The sequence below is a fragment of the Pseudonaja textilis genome, chromosome 1 (assembly GCF_049901715.1).
Source record: "Pseudonaja textilis isolate UNSWEBS1 chromosome 1, rPseTex1.2, whole genome shotgun sequence".
Classification (NCBI taxonomy): Eukaryota; Metazoa; Chordata; class Lepidosauria; order Squamata; family Elapidae; genus Pseudonaja; species Pseudonaja textilis.
The window spans coordinates 275,416,962-275,441,381 of NC_141990.1; the positions used below are offsets into that span (position 1 = coordinate 275,416,962).

Genomic DNA, 24,420 nt, shown 5'->3' on the forward strand with positions numbered 1-24,420 from the left:
CACAAGCTAATAAAGGAATGTTTCTTATGTAAATTATATCATTGTACAAAAATTACAGAACTATGTTGTATTTTATTATTCTTAGAATTTAAAAAATTATTCTAATCTTCAAAGCTTGCTGATATATGAAACCTTTGAGATTATGAAAATATATTTTAAAAATGTAAAGTCCAAATCACACTTAGAAATTATATTCAATAAGGGATTCAGAAGCAATTCACACTAGAAACAGCATGCTGGGAATAAAGAATTATGGAAATGAATACTAATGTCATTTCTGTTCGTAGACTGGCTCCCGTTTACTATTTCTTTTTTTTTAGGGGCAGTCAACAACTTGGTGGCCCCAAGATCCTATTTCATTTGGCTTTGAAGACAAGATTTGGGCAGGACCTTGATTGGAGACTGGCAAACATTAAAATGTCATTAAAATTAAAAACTAATTATTTAGAAAGACTGAATTCTGAAAGCAGTCTTTGTCATTAACATAACGAGAAGGTTCTAGGTGCCATGTTACAGGATCTGGAATTACTATAGAATTTTCAGCTGTCCATGTAATATTTTTCTATGTCAGTTTTAGGCTCAATGTGACTTGTATATTTTATGAATGAAGATTTCTATAGACTGAAACATGGCTGTGCCACGGGTTCACCGGCATCCTTCACTGTAGCCAGGTACAATGCGGGACACCAGTGAACCCATGACCCAGCCGTGTTTCTGTCTGTAGAAACCTTCGTTGTATTTAGCCAATCTCTACATGGAAGAGATAGAAACCAAAGCCCTAGACTCCTTCACAGAAATTCCACCCATTCACTAGTATAGGTATGTGGATGATACTGGGTCAAGATCAAAACACAGGAACTGGAAACATTCACCAAACATATCAACTCTGTGGACAGATACATCACATTGACATGGGAAGATGTTAAGGAAAATCTTCTCTGAATTAGGATCAAAGTTTAATTTAAACTAACAAATAAGAATTACATACATATCTCCCTTTTCAAATATAAAATATTTTAAAGAGTTAAAATGAAGTAGTTATAAGAAATGCTTCTGAATTTCTGTTTATATTCAAGCAGGAAAATTGAGGTTGTGCAGGATAATTTTTAATGAAAAATTAAATAGAGGTAAACCAGGGGTGGGTTGCTACTGGTTCTGTCCACCTCTGTAGAACCAGTTGCTCCGAAGAACAGCATACATAGTTTTATGTCTACTGCTATTGTGGCCCACCCGCCCACCTGGGCTCTTTTTCAACTCCAGCTGCTTTGTGTGACACAGCTGCAGTTCAAAAAGCAGGAAAAGGGGGCTTTTCCAACCGCTGCGTACTTGCATGCCGTGCTGCTCAGCTGTCCGGGCAGCTCAGCAGGTTGTAAATTGCACTCGCGCAACTCGCGTATGCACGCACGATGCTAATAGACAGAACCAGTAGTTATACCAGTCGGATCCCATCCCTGAGGTACACAGATAACAACAGATAATCAGAGTTGGAAGGGACCTTGTAGGTCACCTAATCCAATCCCAAGCAGGAGACCCTACACCATTTCTGACAGATGGGAGTCCAATCTCTTCTTGAAAGTCTCAAGTGATGGTGCTCCCACAACTTCCAAGGGCAAGCTATTCCATCGGTTGATTGTACTCACTGGCAGAAAGTTTCACATAATTTCCAGGTTAAATCTCTCCTTATTCAGTTTCCATCCATTATTCTTTCTCTGGCCTTTGGGTGCTTTAGAAAATAGCTTGACCCCTTCCTCTCTGTGGCAGCCCCTCAAATATTGGAAGACTGCTGTCATGTTTCCCCTGGTCTTTCTCTTTACTAGACTAGCCAAGCACAGTTCCTGTAACCGTTTTTCATATGGTTTAGTCTCCGATCCCCTAATCATCCTGGTTGCTCTTCTCTGTACTTTTTCTAGATCTTTCTTTTTTATAGTGTAGTAATCAAAACTGGATGCAGTATTCTAGGAGTGGTCTTACTAAGGCTTTATAGAGTAGTATTAGTACCTCACTTGATCTTAATTTTATCCCTTTGTTAATGCGACTTAAGATTGCATTAGCTTTTTTGGCTGCTGCTGCACACTTCTGGTTCATATTTAGCTGGTTGTGGTAATGAAAAGTATTGGAATTTTTTTGTAAACTTAAATAAGTTTATACCATAAAACTGATATTTGTATAGTAAAGTAATGATGTGGCATTAAATACTACAACAGCTACTATCTCTACTAATTTAAGGATTAAATCAGTGAAAAATATTAAAGTTACTGTATAGTTTATTTAATTTGAATTTCCAAGTCTTACATTATAAAAACTTTACTGTACTTAAAGTTGTATTCAAATATTTTTGTATAATAAAATATATAATAGATTTGTTTTTTAATTAGCAGTGCACTTTTCAAAAAGGATTACCTTGTGATAAAGTGAAATAAAGCCATGTGACAAGCTCAGTAGTAGTTTGAGATAAAAAATTTAAAAATCTAGAGAGGAAATTGAAAATATAATGCGTGATGGGCAATTAAGGATATATTTTGACAATTTTAAGTGGTCAAGTTTTAAAAGTATGACACTGAAACCTTAACCTATCCATATAGTAGTGATAAATGAGGCATTTTGTGTCATTACAGTCCCATAAATCACTTTCTTTAACTGCTGATGGCTTTTATCAGATCTAACCTTTTCAAGCTTCTACCAGAGTGCTAACATTTTCAACTCTGACATACGTGCAGTTTACAAATTCTGCAGCTGATTAACTCTGGACAGAAATTCACTGTCATCATTGTCTTTATTCAAGTAAAGATTCAGGTCCTCAGAACCCATAGGCACTCTCAGTGCACAAACAAACAACAACAAAAACCCTCAACTTCCACATAAAAGTTGTGGAATTCAAACAAATGTGTTAATTTGGGATCTCCTTTTTATTATTTTATTTTCAATTCTGTTTTTAATCATTAATAAATATTAAGCAAGACTATTAGAGTATTAGAAAGAATTTGATAACAGCAATATGATGGTCTGCAATTAAAATTTTAAGTTTGTTAATAGGTTGTACACTTTCCTTTCTAAAAATAGAAGTTACATAATATTGCAAATCAGCGTTTTTTAAAAGTTTTAAAAGGAAGCATCTAATACACACCCTCTAAAAATCTATGTGGAAATGGAGTAATGTAACAGTAAAAATGGTAATAACAATGAATAAAGTACATTTATACCTGAAAAAAGCAATGTAGGAAAACAATATAAAAACCATGATTCCCATATGATATCAGAAATAACTGATTATGCTATTATTTGTGTAATCTTGAATCTTTTATTAGATTTAATCTTTAATTTAATTTAATCTCTAATTTAATCTTTTATTAAATTAGAAGTACTTATTGTAGGAAATGATTCTTACTAGAAAATCTTACCCATTTTAGCATCTGTAATTCCAAATCTAATTACAAAAAGGCATACATAAATTTTGAGACACTTTCTTTTTATTGTGTTTTTTACATTTAAAAATATAAAATAAACTTATACATACTGACATAAATAGAGTCAATGGAATAACTGAGACAGTAAAGCAGTCCTCAAATTTAAGGTGGTATTGTCTTCAATAATGTTGGTCAATTTGAAAATCTTGATTTTGTGTGGAAACTTCCTATTTTAGATAGGATTAGTTTTGAAATGAACTAATGCACCTACTTAAATAATGAAATGTAAAGACAGACTCAGACTTCACAAATATGAATATCTACAGAGATCTTCCTGTGACATATTGCCTCTTTCTAATAATTTACAAATCATTGAAAAGAATGGCAATGATTATTTTTCATATTTTTTGCATTCCAGCTAGCATACTCTTTTAATGTCATTGTCTAAATCTATCCTCAATAACCTTTTTAATTTCACTAATAATTTCACACAGGAAAGAAGTTATATAACTAGAATTCTGATGTAAATTTAGAGAACCTTATAAGTATTCATGACAACAGAATATTTATCCTTTAAAACAAAACATGATTTCTTGGTTGCTATATCAAAGACCAGTGATGGATGATTCTATGCTAACCAAACAATCCAGAAGGGAACACAGATGTTTTACTATTCCCCTTCTAAAAGAACAAAAGATTCCAAATCCGCTTTATATGCATCTGTGAATTGAAATGTTCATAATATATATAAAAAATTAAACATAGAGAGTTAAATAACATCTAAACAAAGTAACTATACATAGAAAAGATGTTTTTTTCTGCATTTAAATTTACACGAATGGCCTTCAAACATACAATGACATCTCCCTTTGTTCTCTGCTTTTCTGCATCCCTACTCTCAAATATCCTTCAGATAAGTTTCTGACCTTCTAGAACAATTTTAGTGTGTATTTGTGCATTCACAAAAAGTAGGAATCGGGTTCATCAGTGGCTTTCATTTATTGGCAGCTTTCATTCTACTGCTAGATGGACTCTGTTATAGGATTACATATTTGATAGCTGATCCAAAGATCTGTTTTGGAGTCCCCCCCTTGTCCTTCCATTGGCAGCTGCTTCTCAGATTCATTAAAGTAGTCCCACTAAAAAGCTACATTAACATTGCATCAGAAAGTATTTGGTGGAGCATGAAGAAAAAAAACCTAATGACTCTCAGCAATTCTTTTTTGCAATTGTCAATATATCCAAGTCAATTTGATATACTCACAGGAGACACCTATAGAATTCAATTGTTTTTTTGTGTTGAAAATAGATTCATGGAAACTAATGGGGCTTAAAACCTCACTAATCTGAGTCACAGTAATTTTGGTGACTCTATCTAAGTTGAATTTTATTGAAAGTGTTTAATTTATATTAAATTCTTAAGCACTTTTTCTAATTTGAACCAACCTCCCCTGTTACTATTACAGGTATATGCAAATTAGGCAAATGAACAAATGATTCACTGTCTCCCCATCGCCACCCTTAAATCTTAAAGGATGTGACTGAAAACAAAGAAACTAAGACATTGTCTCCAGAGTTCCAGACCTTCCTCTTTTAGATAGCTATTGATAATGATATTGAGTTAAATAATATTTAAGCTATGTCCTGATTGGATATCATTTAAACTTAGACTGTCGGATGGTCTCCTTATTCCTTGAAAGGAAAAAATGTCCAAATGTGAAACAAAATCTGAAAGAACTGCTCATTAGTCACAAAGACATTTTACAAACACTTTATATATTATTTGATGTGCTAGTCATATCTTCATTTTATTTCTTTTCCATCTAGTCCAAGATTCTGTGTTTTTGATTCTCTTATAAAAAAAAATGCAAACATTTAATTTGTTAATTTAAAAGGAAAAGAGATATTTTAAAATTCCTTCAGCACTTGGGTACTTTTTTTAAAAAAAATTAGTGGACGTGCAATATAGTTTAATATTCAGTACTATGTGAGAATAATTTTTATGCAACTCTTATAGTTAGAAAGATAGATAACTCAATTATTTGATCATCTATCAAAATATTCAGATGTAGAAGAAGCTCTAAAAAGATTGATGGCTGAGAAAGTCCACTGATTCTCCAGCTATCATATTCATGCACTTGACTAGACAACATTTTTCGCTGGCTTCACAAGCAAGCTTCATTACCCATCACTCCACTGAAAAGAGTTTATTATGTGGCTGCCATCTTGGGGAGACTATTATTTAGATGATAAATGTTGGGAGAGGGAAAGTGTCTAGCCTTTTTTTAAAGATGAGCTTTGTGACAGAAAAAACAAACAGCATCAACATTCCTAATTAACTTAAATTTGGCAGATACAAATACAGGTCTGAATAACTACTGTACGGTAATGGAATTGCTATCTGAATTTTACACTTAATCTCTATGATGTAAATTAAATTAATTAGAAATGCTACACCTTTTATTAGCTTATTGCTTACCGATACTTATGAACAAGTGAACTTTTATTTTAATTTAAGACAATTAACCTTATTAATTTAACAAATTACATTGAATATAACATATATCATATCACAGGCTTTTAAATAGTACACTCTTTTGTTCCTAATAAATTGTTACCTGGACTATTTATGTGCATTTTATTTCTAAAATCCCCAATTATTTATGGATTTATGGTGGTAAACCTGTATACTTAGCATTTGCTACAGATATTACAGGTCATCCTTACTTAGCAAGCATCTATTTAGCATCTATTTGAAGTTAAGAAAATGCTAAAATAATGGTAGTTAAAATTAGTCCTGAAAGTTACATCAATTGCTGTGCCCCTGAAGCCATGTGATCAAAATTCAGGCACTGGGCAGCCTGCCCATATTTATGACTGCTGAGAGCGCCTCTCTTCCCCTAACTTGCATATCTCCCTTCTATCTTTGCCGCTGCACAGAACCTGAAACAGTGCATGTTGTAGCAGGATGAAACCAATATTGTGATGCACAATTGTCCTGTGCACCTAGATATTTATACAGCAATTTATGTATCAAACTTGCATGCTGCCCATTTTGCTAAAGGCCATTTCAGTGGTGAGATGATTGTGCCATATTGAAGGCAAGCTGGCTTCAGCAGATATAATAGCTATATCTACTATTACCAGATCTGAGTAAGGACAATGTAATACAAAGCAGTGAAACCTCAGTTTGAAACTGAGGTGGACAATACAACAGGAGCCAGTGTAAAAATTATAAAGCCCAAAAGGGAAAGATAGGCAAGCTATGTCTATAAATAGGAAAAAAATGAGCATATTTATGAAAAAAACCTGAAAATAATATTCATTGGCCAATGTAATCTTAATTACACATTTTGTTGATTTAATATTATTAAATGAACAAACATTATTGTTGATTTGTTGTAACATTATTACAACTGAAGCAAATGGTGCCATTTGGTTTCAAAGACTCAAATATCATTTCAGATTATTTAATTTGTTATTGGAAGCAGTGAACACTATTTTAGAAATATAAAAAAGAAATAATTTGTCATCATACATGTTCAAAAGAACAGTCTGCCCCAAATAATCTGGACTGCAGACACACAACAGGGCAACTTATTACATGTATTATACATTAAATTATATGTTTAAGGAAGCTATAATACTAACATACATTTTAAACAAAGAACAAGTGTATTTTCACAAAGACAATAGACAGAACCTCCACCATAAATGTTTTGGATTATAAACTTTCTATGGGAATATTGCAATTCATCTGCTATTGGGAAGATTCAATATTTTTTCCTCCACCCTGATATTTTCATGAAATAATACACAAATTCTAAATTCATCCCAGCCCAATTTCTAAAGTCACTAATTTTATAATAGGCATTTGCGTGTTACAGAGATAATAGAAATAATTTATGAATTTCCACAAGTAGTGGATAGGTTAACCAGTCCTCAACCCCTAAGTGTTGAAGCAAGGTCAAAATGTTTTAGTACAATGCCAGCATGTCAAAATATGTCAACAAACCATCACACTGTGGGAAGAAGAATGACCTTTCAGATCTTTGTGGATACTGGGTATGCATGAATAGTTCTCTTAGGTACTTGACAAATATAACTCCCATGGTTTCTATTAAGTCTGTTAAGACTATGTTTTAAAACCGCAAAATGCTAATTGTAGCCACTGTGATAAAAAGGATGTCTTTCTTCTCTAGAATGTCCACACAATTTAACCTTCAGTTAATCAATCAACTGATAACATTATTACTCCGTTATTCACTAGGTTAACTCAGTCTCTTGAATCAATTTGTGCTTATGTCTCTGATCTGATACATAGGAAATTCATCTTAAATACTGAAGATGAGATTTTATGTTTATTCATGCAGAAAAATACTATTTTTATTAGATGCAATCCAGTCCAATCATAATCTTGCTTAGTAATTATAAAGTTAGTTGGCAAAGCAACACTGAAAGTTGAAATTGTATAACTAGGTAGACTACAGTGGTGGCTAACCTTTTTGGGCTCCTGTGCCAAAAATTATGTGCGCGTTAGCATGCATGCACTCGTGTACCAGTACCCAGAATGCAATGTGCACCCCTCCACGCCCTCTGCATATGCGAGCACTTTCCCCCTCAACTCCACCCCTTACCTGCACTGTGCATCACAGCTGATTTTTTGGCTGATTTGAGGCCTTTTTTGGCAGATTTGAGGCCTTTTTCGACCTCCCAGAGGCTTAGAAAAAGCCTCAGCAAGGGTTTTCAGGATGAATAATAGGCCCGTTTCATCACTTCTGGTATTACAAGAAGTAATGAAACGGGCCTATTCGTCCTGAAAAGCCTTGCAGAGGATTTTTCCAAGCTTCTGGGAGGCCGAAAAAGGCCTCAAATGGGCCGCAAATCAGCTGGGAGGTGCGCACATGTGCAGTGAAGTAAGTTTGCCTGTGGTTCGTGTGCCAGCACAAATGTTGTTCACAAGTGGCATGCGTGCCGTAGGTTCGCCATCACGGATATACTATATGACAATTCACCTTTATTCAAAAGAATATTGAAAGGATTCTAACATTAGCATGTTGTAATTGCACTTTAAATAATGTTCTTCAGAATATGCACATTTAGTATCATACTTCATGAGATCTTTTTATAAAAACCCTTATGGATTTTAAATGAACATTCAGACAATTCAGACTACTAAAGTACTGCAGTACTTTTTTCTTTCAAAAGTATGTATTCAAAAGTATTAAAGACATCTAATTGATGATTAAAAATAGATTTCAGTAGATAGAAAACTTGTTATTTATAATCAGAATACAGAAGAAGTGCTCCTGTCATTATGAGGAATTGTCTAATAACAATGTCAGTGATTTTGTTTGTGCATTCCTAAAATGTTGCAAACTATCTTTCTTCAGTTTCTCACTAAATATATGATGTAAGACACTCTAAATTGATGTACAGGAAATATAACAAACTGAATACAACTTTATATATTGTAAGCTTTTTGTAACAATGTAGTTGTTGCATAGTAAGATGTTTGATTACAGAAATGCATTCGTTTTTTTTAATACACAATATCAAAATGGGCGATTTTGCAAGGGAATTTAACTACAGTGAATTACATTATCATGCACCACTGACACTGTGTATTAACCTATACAACTATGGATTTTTAGCAGAAGTTATTTGGGATAGAGTGTGGATAAGTATGTTGTTGGTGTATTTTTGAAGAAGTTGAATCTTTTCTTTACAGCTATAACTATACAATCCCAGGAAACTATGTATCAGAGGTAAAGAAAAAGCAACAATGTTCTCACACCCATTTCAAAATGCTGTGTTGCAAAATCTTAGTGCTTCCAGCAAATGTATATATTCCTAGGATGGTGTAACCACTTGAGTTTTAGTAAAGACACAGATCCTTAAGGAGGAGTTAACAGATTGCAATGTGCATACCCATGACCCCTTCAAAATTTGATGTGTTGCACATTCCTCTTGTAAATGTATAAAATACGAAGTAAAAATATCAAATTAAATAACATAACAAAAGTTGAGAGCATCCATGTTCAATCTGTAAATTTTCTACTCCTAATCTGTCAGGATCTCAATGTTTCAGCACTTGGTTTGAGTCAGTAATGGAGAAATTGAAGATATGGTGCTATCCAGTTTAGATGGTGATGTGCTAGAAAGACCAATAGCTTTATTCAACATTATGCAAAAAAGCAACAACTTCTCATGGTCCGACTGTAAGCTTACATTTAGAAATCTGTTAATTCCTTTTATGTTTTCAAACATGGGTTACATTTGGCTCTATAATCTAGTGCTAACCAGATTATAGTAATTATAGCAAACTTTGTCTGGCAAGACGAAACAAACAAGAATAATGTACTAATATTGACAATAATGCCAAAGTTATATATGCCTATAGCTCATAAAATTGAAGATATACCTGTTCCAATAGCTCCAAAACTGGTCATTTAAGTATGCTTGATGGCTGCATTCATCACCAAAAGAGGCTTTGCTTTCAATCCAATGAATGATGTGGCCTTCTACAGCTAAAAAGAAAACAAAAAGTTATTCATGGTAATTTGAGATTTTTAAACAAGTCTCCATTTTCCATTCAATTAATCCTGATGTCATGAATTAAGTTCACTTTAAAAAATAATGAAATATTTTACTAAGAAAGGGGTTTGAAATACACTGTGATTGGAAATCTGGAGAGAGAAAAATACAAGGAAGATGAAATCTTCAGCGATTAAGATCAAGGAAGAAGATAAGAGTCGTGGTGGTGCAGTGGTTAGAATGCAGTACTTCAGGGGTCAAGATTGACTCAGCCTTCCAAGGTTAGTAAAATGAGGACCCAGATTGTTGGGGGCAATACACTGTAAACTGCTTAGAGAGGGCTGGAAAACACTGTGAAGCAGTATGTAAGTCTAAATGCTATCGCTATAGAACTAAGAGGCTGGAGGAGAGAAAAAGAGAAACAGGTAGGTTTAAAGACAGAAATGAATAGGAGAAGGTTGGTAGTTCAGAAACTGGGCTGTATGCAGAAGACAAAAAAAGAGGGTGGGGAGGCAGGTGGGAGGAGAGAATGCTCTTTTTCCTGTTCTAGTTAAGAGAGTCATGGTCTGGACAGTTACATCTTCTTTCTTTAACTGTTATGCAAATTTCCTTTCTTATAGTAATCAAGTCTGAAAAAGCCTTCCACTGATATGCTATGAGACACGGAACTGTGAAAAATAAGTTTGTGGCTCAAGAATCACAGGACCTTTAGAAATAGGCATAAAAGATATTCAGAGCAAAAAGCCAAGGGATACAGTATAACAATTGCATCATAACTAACAAATGGGAACTCCAGAAAATAAGTAGCAAGATATACTGAAATAAGCACTTGACAGAATGTTTTCTCTTCTTTTCTTCCTTCTTGCCTTCCTTCCTCTTTCTTTTTTGAAGTGTTTTTCTGTTGCAGTTGCATAGAATTACATTTTATACAAAAATGTTTTGGTGAAAAATCAAGATGATTAGAGTTTAGATAATGAAGCTGTACACTATAACTGCTCCTTTTCTACAGAGAATGACTACATCAGTTATTACTTGTTTTTATGACATGCTGATTGCTTTATCACACTGATTAATTTATAACTATTTAAGTATTTATTTATTCTGCAACTGTTTTACTCATTGCAAGACTAGCATGATGTTAGAAACTGTATTGCAAATCTCAGATGACAATCTAGAAATTGCAGAGATGATTCTAGAAGATGATACACATTTTCTGGCAAATCATATTGGATTCAATAATGTAGTGTTCACTGCATTAATATATGGCCAGGGAAACCTAAATGTAAACTGTCACTTACAAGATTTTTTTTTTCACAAAAAACGAGTATGGGAGAACTATAAACATTGGCCTCAGATTCTTAAAGGAAATATATATAAATGTTAATAAATAAGCAAGCGGAAAATAAGACCCTGCAAGAAAGCTGAGTTGGACTAATTTATTACATTTATATATATATAACGTAATGCCTTTAAAAAAGACTTTGCCCCCTTAAAAAAACTTGACAGCTTTGGGCATTTTTTAAAACCTCCATGTAGCACCTCTGTTCACCAAGCTATGCTGGCAACAGGTCCAATTTATCATCTGTAAAGACCTATGTAGCACAAGGCCAGATTATCTAAAAGATCACTTATCTTCTGTTGTTTCTGTTTTCCCCATCAAAATAAGCTGGGTTGATATGTTCTGATCCCACCTAGCATACCATCTTAGGGGATCTAGGAGTCAGTTATTCCTTTTCGGTCTACAGCTTCTGCCCTGTGGAACAACATCCCTTCAGAGGTTTGAATAGGTTTTGACACTATTGGACTCCGCAGGCATTTGGGCTAGCTTAAATGAGTCCTGTGTTTAGTTATACTGAACTGTAGTCTTTTTTGACCAGTGGAGGAATGATTTTTTCAACCTCTAAGCTTGTGTTATATTATTGTTTCTGGAGATTCAGAAATTGTTTTATTATTTTTCTGTTTTCTTACCATCTGTACACTGCCTAGGGTTACTCTTGCCTTATAGATTGTCAGTACCTACCTACATTTCTATTAGCTTTGGAATTCTCTTCTATATGTAAGAGTCTGGTCCAATGAATCACCATGGAGAAATATGAGAATTTTTGGTACGTGGAATATAGCTAGATGTTTTTGATCTAACTACCAATTAAGGGAGTTTTTTGGCTTCTGTTATGCAGTCTATCATTAGCACCATGATGATAAATGTAATTTTTAAAAATTATTATATAATGATTTGGATAATAACTGTTTTATACTTTTGCTATTTTACTAGATTGTTCTGCACCACTCAGTAGCTTTCTGTGAGATGAGCAGCTATATAAATTGTATTAAATAAAATGAATATATTGTATATTATTATATTTGGACATTGTTTTTGCAGGAAATCCAACAATTTGGTTGAAGACTATCTTGACACTGAAATCTTAAAATATTTTTCTTATCTAACAAAGAAATCTAGATATTTTAGTGACAAAATATGTAATCAGTTTGTTCATGAATAAGGGTCTAATTTATTATGTACAACTGATTGCATTCAAACAGATCACTTCCCATAATAAATTCTTAATGGTTCCATTACTGTGCATAACTTCAACATTATGATTAAAACATATCTGGAATAATTCTATTAAGATTGCTAGCATTTAATAAACAACTCAATTAGAAAAACAAAAAGCATTATGGACTTACCAATTGGCACTTCTAATATAAAGTCTGGTGTTTTGTCATAACCCTTTGCACGTAACTGATCTTCAGCTATAGAGAGAATAGATGATATAAACAATAGTATTACTATATTAGCTGATAGGAAGAATAATTAATTCTCTTTTGAACAAAGGTACAAGAATTACTAATGCACTCATACATATCCTTCTAATGCATGCAATGCTGTGTCAGTTGAAATGAACCTTCTTGGTAAACCTGAAGCATGAATCTAAAAATGCTTCTTTGCCATCTCTGCATTTTTATGCCTTCATTATAGACATCATTAATTCAACCTGTCATATTGTACTTTGTTTCTGAAAAATGTTCAAAATAAAGAAATATTTTACTTGACTGAAGCTCCTGCAAATACCTTTAAGAAACTGCTAGTGTTTCTGCAATAAAGACGTTATACCTTTATCTCAATCTAGATTTTCACTAGAAATTAATATTGCAGTATACACTGAAAAAATATTATACAACATAGATACAGATGTCATCCCAGAGTTCTTAGTATTATATCAAGCACTGCACTGACAGAAGGGAATTTTAAGAGGCTGACTTTCCAAAATTGTATATTCCCACACAATTTCTGTCCCCACACCCCACATCTTCTACTCAATAGGTATAAATCAAAGGGTTATTGTGAATGGAAAAAATTGTAGTATACGGCATCTTATCAATGAATCTAAATCCATTTTCTGAAATTTTTGCTCAATTTGGTAAGATTCTTGTCAATATTATTTAATAGAAACAATGGCAAGATATTTCTTTTTCTTTTTACTGATCACTAAAGACATAGAAAAGAAAGAATCTGGGCAGTTTTTAACTGCCTGTTCTACTTAGTCTACTTAGATCTAGGGTATCATGGAATACAAGGAAATCCGAAAAGTGTTTTGAAAAATGTATTTGGTATATTATTGGAATCAATTCTGAAAGGTTGTTGTGTCATCGAATAGTTTCTCTAGCTGAAACATCCAGAGGCTTTAAAATATATTTTATCTCTTTCATTGAGTGGTTTGTAAGGAAGAATTCATCTTATTTAAATGGTTTGCTAATTTTCATTATTTCACCAAGAATAAACTAATTGGAACCATGTATTTTCCTGAATGCTTAAGGCATGGATGGAATGACCTAACTGGCTTAATCTTTTCTTTATTGTAGTTCAACATTAAAATATCATCTTGCATTCTTTGTAGTAAACAATAAAGTAACTAAAAGGATATATTTCTGAATGCATGTGATTAGTAAGCCCATAACATTAATTAAATGAATTCAGAATGAATATGTTTATTTTTGGATAGAATTGCATGTTTTGCTATATAATTTATCTAACAGCATAAGTTATCCTTAACAATTTGACTGAAGAAATTTATTTAAATCAAACTTGATTTCTGTCTTTATTAGGAAATCATAAGAATACATTTAAGGAATAGATGTCATGTCTCCTACACAAATAATAAAAAAATAATTGTTATAGAGTAAATGTAGAGATGTAACTGCTGCTTTTTGCTTCGGTCCTGCTATTAGTATCTCATAGTTATTCTCATTTAATCCTAATATTCTTAATCTTGTTATTACAGAATCTAAGAAACAGAGTTGATCACAGCTGCTGTAATTAGGCATTTTTGCTTTAAAATAGTTTTTCTATCATTTGGGTTTTGGTTGTATTTAAACTTTTGCTTAAAAGCCTTCATGATTAAAATATACTTTTTCATACTGAAATGTTATCATTCCACATAACAGTTTTGAATAATGAGAAACATATCGTGCTTTAAGGCAAATAGTCCTTTAAACAATAATGACCAATGCATGGAAGTGTTAACTGTAATACTCTCTTTCCATATGTTATCATTTAATATAATTCTGACTAACAATACAATTGAGCAAGGTTTAATATACTGTAAAAAGGGAAATAAAGTTCTAAAGAAACTAGTGAATTCCTCTTGTAGAGATTTAATACATGTAGCATTATAAAACTAATATTTCTTATACTTCCTTCTAAGTCTCCTAAGACCTAGGCTATGGCTAATATCTCATGACACCAAAAGTAATACAACAACTGATATTAAAGCATTTTTTCCCAGCTACTTATTCTATAAAATATTAATTACTTGCTTGTGCACATGCAGTATAAGGTATTAGATAACTGAGTTCCTGCTCAGGTCTAAATCAATAAAAGATAACATGCACTGCATCAATCATTTCTTAGTCTCTCTTTACTACTTAATATACAGGATATCTGTAGAGACTTTTTTTGGAAACAATTACTGAGATTTCCAACATTTAGGTATTATATTAAAATATAAAAGCTTACCTAGAAATGATATATTTCTCTCCAGAAGCATTTCTTGCAGTAAGACTTCATGCTCATATCCAATTGCACTGATAGTTTTTCATTAAAGAAATATGTTCCCCAATTTTATATAAAACTTGACTTCAAAATGGCATAGCTCTTTGTGGTAGACTATAGTAATCTAGAATTGAGTCCTGGCTACTAAAATATAACAATTAACTTTGCATTTTAATAACCAATTGTCAGTCTACAAACAAGAAAATTAAAAATATTGAAGGAAGGAATGGAATCAGACTATTAAGGTCTGTTATGACATAATCTTCTATACATTTTCAGCCAGACTGGTGAGTCTTTAAAATTATGAAGCAGTGAGATATCTCTAATCAATATTAAATAGTTAATTAATGCTAGAATAATTTTTTAAAAATTCAAAAATAATATGGTGTCTTTGTTCCACACCCATTTTTAAATTCATCTTTTCTTCAAGGAATTGCTACGAGAGTAAAAGAAACTACTTCATAAAGTTTCTTGAAGAAAGATAAGATGGGATGTAAACAAAATAAACTTTTTTAGACTGTCAGAAATGAAATATGATAAATAATCTTTATTCAGAATTTGAAGAGAATTATTCCAACTTGTTTGCAATCATTTCATCATCATTGCCTTTGTGTATCCTTTATTTTGAAGAACTAATTTCAAGATATCTTGCATTAATGACTTTAAAAGAGGACTTTTTTTTCTGGGAAAAAAAAGCTAGAAAATTTCAAGAATTTTCAACAGTCATTAACTATGCTTGTTGGTTTTCCTGCACAATTTAATGAATTATGAGAAAAGTAAATCTACTAGAGAAGGTAAAATATTTGATACATTATTCTTGGAATCTGGATAATTCATATAAATAGATATTACTTTGAAAGTTCGTAAGTCTTTAGTTAATGCTCTACTTACTTTGTTTTGGGTAGGCAAAATGGTCCCTATCAGACACCCTCCATAAATGATTTCTGTTTTTTCTATGGTAGTTTGATATTTTTCAAAAAATGAAAAGCCAGCCTGCTATGAGGAAAGATGTCAGCCACTATAAATATTGATCTTTTTAAATAAACCAATGAGAGGCTAAAACCTAGTGCTTTGCTTGACATGTTTACTTGTCCAGAACAAAGAGAGCAACAACTGACTTCCTGAAACAAAAGGAAATTAGGTGGGAAAGTAAGAGGCACTAGATCTGAACTGAAAAAATATGGTTAAAATACTGTTTGCATGTTATATAGCTTTTTGCTAACACTTTGTGATTGTTTGAATCTTTGCAGCCCAGATCTACTAGTACCTCTAGAGCAGGAGTGTCAAACTTGTGTCATCATGGTGGCGTCATTTGATGTATCATGACTTTTCCTCCTTTGCTAAACCGGGCATGAGTGTGTGATGGATCCATCCCATGGGCCGCGAGTTTGATACCCCTGCTCTAGAGTGAGCCTAACTTGAGTTTTGGAAAATTGATGTTATATGATTGTTCATATCCAGCAAGATAGTCATTTTATAAATAGTTACCCTTAGCAAGATCTCAAACTTCTAAATATGTTTATTGTTTTAAGAGATCTCCCTGGTCTTCTAGCTATTCACTGTGCACTAACACAAGAGAATGAATCAATTTGTATGAGATTTTTGTTATGCCATAAAATAGATACATGAAGGACATACATTTATAACTAAGATATAATAGATAGCAAATATGGTATTACTATTAATGATGAAAGAGGATGCATCTTTTTACTCTATTATTCTTCCAAGTTTTAAAAATATTCAATAATTATGAATTTATTATACTTTTTCTACAATTTAAATAACTACATTGCATATTATTGTTGTTATTGGTATCTGTCTGGTAAAAATTACACAGTTTGAATGTTTGTAAGTCATGGGATATATCGCACTATGAAAAATTGATGTAGCACATCAAAGTGTGCTAGAATGACAGAATCAAATAAGGAAGATGACTAATAGCAAAAATATAAAATAAATTCTACAAACAGTATGTATAATACAGTGTGAACAAAAAGCTTAGATTTAGACTACAGTAATACCTGTTATTGATGTATGGCCCTGACCATGGAACAAAACTTGTTAATAACTTCACAAGCCAGTCTGTGCTCGTTCAATTCAGCAGCCTCGTTTCCCGTAAATATCTAAACTGTTACTGAAAAACAGTCTCTTGGCAATTCAAAGAGGTTGACTTCATACTTTAGCCCATGCATATATAATTAGATAGTTGTATTTAAAATCAATATGCAATCCTTAGAAGACATTATACTTTAAAAACCTTAACTTTAGATTGGTTTTAAATGATTTTGTATGCTTTAAAATTAACAACTAATTCAGCAATAAATATTTTAAAATAATCTTTCATAAACAGTTAGAAATCATTAAATGTTTAGTAACCAATGGTCAACCACTTTTTAAAAACTTTACATTAATTATTTCTAATTTTTTCCTTAGTGTTCAATGAAATCTGATCTGAAATTAACCATGGCGTATATTGCAATCAATACCTTATAGTAAATATGGTTTAGCAGAAGTCTGGTTCTCAATAACCATACCCCTTATCTATTTCTAGGTTACAGCCTACATAGGGCCACTTCTTTGATCCAATTTTATAGCCAATATCTAATTATCTATGATATAGATGACAATATAAAAACACTACTATCAATGTTCTATGATACATATTTAGCAGACAATGATCTCATCTTATTGCCTGTATTAACTATGGTTTGGAACAAAGATAGACTTACAGAATCATTTTTCATTCCCCAAAGAAACTCTGCCCAGAAACTTGGTATGCACAGTATGTGTGAAATATGTGGTGGGATTTATACAGTGACTAGGGTGCTAAATCTATCAAAATGTATTTATTTTCTGATTAGTCTGAGAGGTCTGGATCTATCATGACATCAAGGAATGTTTAAATATATTACTACTATACATTGTCAAGACAAAACCATAGAAGCTTTTAGCACATAAAAGATTGTGCTATAATTCGTTTTCTTGAAGGCACAGCAGTAAGACTATGCCTGTACCATAGAAGCTGTCTGTTACTTCTCCCAAAGCATGGGCAAACTTCAAATATTTTCCAAAAAATTATCAAATATTGTCTAAAAATATCAAATATGATCTAAAAATATCAAATATTACCTAAAAAAAATCAAAATATACAAAACTAGGTGTAAAGCAGAGGTTTACTGAAGAAAAATATTAGATGGTGGATCTAATGTCACATTGCTACTTAGCCTGTTCAATATACTGGATAGTGAAAACTCCTTTAGTAATACAGAATTATAAAAACAGTGATAGCAGTGAAAAAAAAATTAAGCATAGTTGTCCTGCAGCATGCACTAGTTATTTCCATCTGTTAGGAACAGCCAAATGCTGCATATTATACAGCAATTTAGATGAGCAGATGTCCCAGTGACTTGAATTTTTGTAGGTTGGTACAGAAAAGAATCCCTAACTGAAATGTTTCAAACAATTAATTCAATAAAAAAATAATTCATTGAGTGAAGACAGAAATTAGGTTCCTTAAAAAAGTAAAAAGAACAGGAAAAAATAAATCTGTTTATTTCATCAAGCTTTGTTGTTATAATTTTTTTTAAACTTTTACTGTGGTTCTAAATTATGGTGAGGTGTGCTGTTATAAACCAGTATCTTTTTGGAAAAATAATATCAAATTAATGTTTATTCTAAATTAATATACTTATATAATCACTTAAACCCACTAAAAATGAAAAAGAAATAAAATGGGTAGGAAGGTGATTTAAGAAAATGTACAAAATATATCCATTTTGAGCAAAACTCAATTAATTCTATATGTTTTAATTACGACGTCTTTAGATTAAGATTCCCTCTCATTTTTATAACTGTAAACACTATACGAAGTAGATGATTTGAATATATTCTGTCTATTCGTCTTGTGGAATAAGTTACAAGTTTTATGCTAATTTGCTTAACTATTAACTTTTAAACCCTGTTGTATAGGAATAACATTTTCATTCTTTAAACAGCAAGGTTTTCTAGAATGTTCAGTGGTTGAGAGAAATGAAGGAGAACAACCTTCCAGAAAGGTTGTGCATGTAATTAATTTGAACAGAATTACAAGTAGTCTACGCATCTATGAATACACTTAATTCCACTTATGATCATTTTTATATGTTATCCTTTTTTCATTGTGACAAAACAGTGGTAAGTCAAATTTTCTTGCTCTTAGATTTTGAATCACAGTTTCCATGGGAAATGCAAAGAAGCTATTACGTCTTATAAAATTTGCAACTTATGACAATGAATAATTTAATACAAGATTGTGTATTCCATGTGATCAACAGCAAGAGGATTTTATCTAAGCAAAGGAAATGTATATCTACTGAACTGACTATTTTCATATGGCATATCTGACATTAGTTAAACAATGTAAGAGACAGAGTCTGCAGTGATCCCCTTGTGGCTGATTGAATGTAAAACAGAAGCACATGATATGTGTTTTGCGAAGCAGAACTTTATGTCAGGTTACTGCTAGACATATCTCCTCAAAGCCTAAACTCATCATCAACTGTGCACCTAAAATTTTATGAGAAAGGATACTGTTTGATGCAATCCACCAATGGTCCATAACAGTAGTCATTCGCAATGCACTGCAGAAAAATAAAAATAGCGGTTGGAAGATGGACATGTGTAGGTCTATTATAATTAATAGAATTGTAAAAAATACTTTTTTCTTCTGAAATTTTTTTTTGAAGCAAAAGCTTTTTGCAAGGAACAACAGAAAACAAAATTCGCTTCTTTTTTAATTCTGTAAGAAATAGTGTGTCTGTAAAAATAATATAAGACAGTAATATACCCTCTTCACAAATACCGCATTGCTATTTATGCACTGTTGACCTCCATGTAAGATAATAACGATGCCAGCAATTAAATAAGGTTTTAAAAATTCTTTCTCTTCTAGGCAGAGAACAGCATTGTCATTAAAAAAGGATGACTATGATAAATACCTGATAGACCTGATTGGCTAAAACTCCATCTGGAATCTGAGAAGGATGTCGTAGCAGATTGTTTATGAGAGTTTTTGAAGCTGCAGAAGAAGAAGGCGATACTTAGTATTGCTTAGTAAACATGACACTGATCAGTTGCTAAGGAGGAAAAATGAATGAAAAGTAAAGTTTTTCCCCCACAGATCAATATCTTTCAGATTACATACTCATAATCTCACATATACAATAGATCTATTCATCAGTAGAGGGAAGCAAAGTTTTCATCATTCATGCACACATGTGCTACATAGAGGCAAGTTTTCAAAACACCCTTCCGAGGAACATACTGTATAATGTATGAGTATATTATAATATTATGTATATGAGCCATAGTAAAAATAAATACATACAAAGTAAAGCTGAACAAATAGTGAGACACCTAGTTAACTGCTGCACAATCACACGAATATGCACAATTGTATGACAAAGTAGCAACAATGATGCATTGGCATGTCTGTAAGAAATGCTACTTGCCTGCAAGCAAGAACTGGTGGGACCACAGAATACACAAAGTAATTGAAAGTGAAGAAGTTGAAATAGTCTGACATTTGAGAATTCAATCACTTTTGGATAGAATAAGTGGTTGTTATTTCCTTTGCATTTATTTTGCATGGTTATAGATTCACTTGGGTTTGCATTGCAATCATCTGGTTTTTACAGCAAACTGCATTATGTGAAAAGGTCTGGCATTGAAGTCTCAAAAATTATGATATTGTAACTCCATAAAATGATTAAATGAATGTATAAAACCCATTCAAAAAATAAACTTATAATTGTATTGGGGTTCGAGTTTGGCAACAAATATACTGCTTATTTATACTTTCACTTTCTCTCTTTCTCTCATACATATCCACACCTACTTCTCCCGCCTTTCTAGATAGTTGACCAATTTCATGCAAAAATCTGGTGAAATGAAACAATTTAATGACTTCAAAGCTTTATTTGAAGTCTGAATTTATTTATTTACTTGAGTACTTATTTGTTCACTTATTGTACCATGTGTGGTTTTCGGAGAAAAAGTAAACATGATTAGAGGGCATGAGGCTTCTTTGCAGAATTCTGACCATCTGACTTAACACTAACTCCACAAAAAATACTATAACAAAATGGAAGGGAAGTGAGATAAATAGATTGTAGTAAGAAAGAAGGTGCAAAATTTATATGCAGTAAGTACCCGGGCAAGAAGGAAAAATGGATCTCAATGGAGCTTTTTCAAAGAGAAGCATATTTAATTCAAAAAAACACTTTTTTCTTTAGTTTCATGAATGAATTTCATATTTTTAAAATAAAACTCAGATTTCAGAAATTATATAACAGTAAAAAAAAGTAGAGCCTTCTCATTAGAAATACAGTTTTAAATATTAGGAGGGTACTATTTCCTTTCTGCTTATTTGCAATGAAACCATGTTATTTTATTATGTAAGATTTGGTGTGTGTGTGTGTGTTGTGTGTGTGTGTGTGTGTGTGTATGTATGTATGTATGTATGTATGTATAAAAACTCAAGTTGTCAAACATACCCAATACGCTTGCCTATTTTCCACACAACAACACAAATTATAGGTGGCCATGTAATTTTTTTCAAATACATAAACAAACATTATATAATTTTCACTGCATAATTATAATGTAAATTATAGCAACTTCACACCTCTGAATAATTTCTTGTGGCTAGATTAATTACTATTTTCAACAACATTGGCACTATTGAGTTACTTCTCATGACCTGGGGAACAACATCTCCCCAGGACTGTTTGTAACTGCTTCTTAGAGGTCTTGTAAGCTAATGCTTGTTTCACCACTGACATTATCTAACCACCTGGTCTTCTATAGCAATTGCCTTCAAAATCAAGATTTTCTTTTCTGATGACTCTTGCCTATCCACTTTGTGTCCAAATTATTTACGTTTTAAATTCATAGTTTGTACTCCTAGGGAACAGTCTGGATTTACTTCATTTAAGTGATTTGAATTATTGTTCTTCTTGCAGTCTGAGGTATTCTTAACTCTTTTCTTCAGTACCACAATTCACAGACATTGATTTTTCTTTGTTTGGCCTTTCTGATGATTCAGCTTTCACAGCTGTAACTCTTCTAGATCAGATAAAGATGTCACCATCATTCCGTAAAATTAATAAAGTGCGCCATTCTAATAGAAATATCCAGCTAAGGTATGTTTACCAAATATCCAGTTAAGGTATATTTACCATTGTAAATATAATTGGTTTAATTAGTTATGCAGTTTATCAATACAAAGGCAAACAAAAATACAAAACTGGACAGTTAAACAGTGCCAATTTCATGACACTACATTCTGAAGAGCCATAGTTTAGACTTCCTGAATCTATTGTTATCCATTGAATTGGATTTCAACTGCCAGTAACATGCTGTATGGTGACTATGGAACTTATATAAGACCCTGCTGCATCAAGCTAAGGACACACTAGAACAGCTTTCAATGTCATACAATACTGGTAGCAAAAAAGATACATGCAATTGGCATATATGGTATTCTATCCATAACTCTGAATAAACAGCTATCAAAATAGACACCTGAGAGCATGATCTTCTATGAATGTCTTCTGTTTCTTTTAAAAGTATCTAAGATGATAGCCATTGCCTTATCTGTCAGTAGCAAATTACATATTTTAACTATGGGTTATTTATTTATTTGCTTGTTTGCTTATTTATTTAATTTCTATGCCCCCATCTCCCCTACAAGGTAGTAATTATGAAAAGAAAAACTTTCTTTGCCTCCTAAATCAGCATATCTATCACAATCTTCTTGCATACTTAAAAAGCAAACAAACTGTATATCCATAAGCTTTTCTGTAATGTTGAAGTCTGTATCGTTATTCCAAACTTTCTATCTTTTATCCTAATTTTAAAGCTACTAGAAACTTAGATAAATATATAATGTTCAATAATGCATGTAAACAACATGATGCAAAGGCATAACTACTTGGTACAGATACTTCTCACTTACCAACTGCCTTGCTTGGCACCCATTCACAGGTATGACGGTTGGGAAAAAAAGTTTTGGGATCAATCTTCACATTTATGGTAAGAGTTTCACAACTGACTTCCACCAAACAGAATTAATGCAGAATATGGAAGTGAAATTTCTAGTCATATCACATGGTATCTTGCTTAACTATTGTGGGGATTTGCTTCAATGATAGACACAGTTGTAAGTCCAGCACAGTCATGATTTTCCATTTAGCAACTGTGGCTCTTAGCAACAGAGTCAGCTATCCCAATTGTGGTTGGTAAGTGAGGATTACTTCCACATGTGGTATACGCACATGTACATAATGAGTATACATACATCTATCATGTCCTGCTTAGCCACTGTTAGCTGAATCTAAAACGCCCAAGTTACCATAATCTTTCATTATGGATAAATTGCTCAGGTTACCTAATCATTTTGATTTCTAAACATTTGGAGGGAGGGAAGAGCATTTGCATTTTGGGGGGCTCTTCAGTACACTTAGTAAAATAGTGCACTTTAGGAGATTTGGACTTTGGGAACATTGGACATCATAAGTGCATTTGCTTACATCTAACTGCCATGTTGTTGGTTACATCTAATTGTATTTACTATCCTGAAGCTCTTTCATTCAGACTCAAGAGATTGTTCTCCAATCCCTTTGTTAATTTACCTCTCTGTACCTTCCTGTTTACCTCAAAAATGAACAAATAATAGGTGTTTGATCCTTGGGGAACCCTATTTTGAATTACCTCCAATTTGAAAATTTGATAATTTTTCTGCTTGTTTCCCATTTGTAAGCTGGATAGCTTTCTATAAAAAGAGTGTATGGCCCAAATGTATTAATTTTGCTTAGAAGCTTCTCAAAAGCTCCATATTTTGAAAAAGTCAAAGGCTTTTTCAAAATATGCGAAGTTTATTGGATCAGCCAGAAAAAAGTATGAGAGCTTCTTAATTTGGAAAGATTGCAAGGAATGTGGCCTGCCTTTGGAAACCCCAGGGCTTCCCCTGACTAGTTGGTGCCCAAAATTTTAGCCTCTCTTTTTCATGTTGCAGAGTGTGGTAATAGATTAGGAAAAAAGGGTTTTTTAAAAATTTTTTGACCTCCATTCCAAACAGATCTTGATGCTGCTCACTTTTAAAGAGTAGTCCCAAAGTGCCACACAAAATTTGCAACTCTCTTGAACTGACATAAATTAAACTTGCTTAGGTAAATGAAAGCTATTTATATTTTTATCTGAATTATAAAATTACATTAAATCATGTTGGAATGTATAATTTTTGTTCTGATCCAGTTAAAGACATACTCACAGAAACATAAATCCATTCCTATTACAATGCCAGCATTTACTAGTCTTAATATTTCCATTGTCAGATGACAGATGACGTAAGTTTTCTCTCTGAACAACAAGTTATTGGATCAGTCA

The 24,420-nt window shown here is 32.5% G+C and overlaps 1 protein-coding gene and 1 long non-coding RNA gene across 4 annotated transcripts in view; one reads left to right on the top strand and one right to left on the bottom strand.

Moving 5' to 3' along the window:
* LOC148128224 (uncharacterized) overlaps positions 1–24,420 on the top strand; it is a 145,813-nt gene that overhangs the window by 100,381 nt on the left and 21,012 nt on the right. The gene's annotated exons all lie outside the window — the stretch shown is intronic.
* The window catches only part of CDIN1 (CDAN1 interacting nuclease 1), a 133,490-nt gene that overhangs the window by 38,916 nt on the left and 70,154 nt on the right, over positions 1–24,420 (bottom strand). The window contains exons 6-10 of the mRNA XM_026710570.2: positions 19,971–20,050; positions 19,564–19,613; positions 14,959–15,026; positions 12,630–12,695; positions 9,829–9,934 (exon numbers count right to left, since the gene is read on the bottom strand). Coding sequence (XP_026566355.1) covers positions 9,829–9,934; positions 12,630–12,695; positions 14,959–15,026; positions 19,564–19,613; positions 19,971–20,050 — 370 coding nt within the window. The remainder of the gene's footprint in view (positions 1–9,828; positions 9,935–12,629; positions 12,696–14,958; positions 15,027–19,563; positions 19,614–19,970; positions 20,051–24,420) is intronic.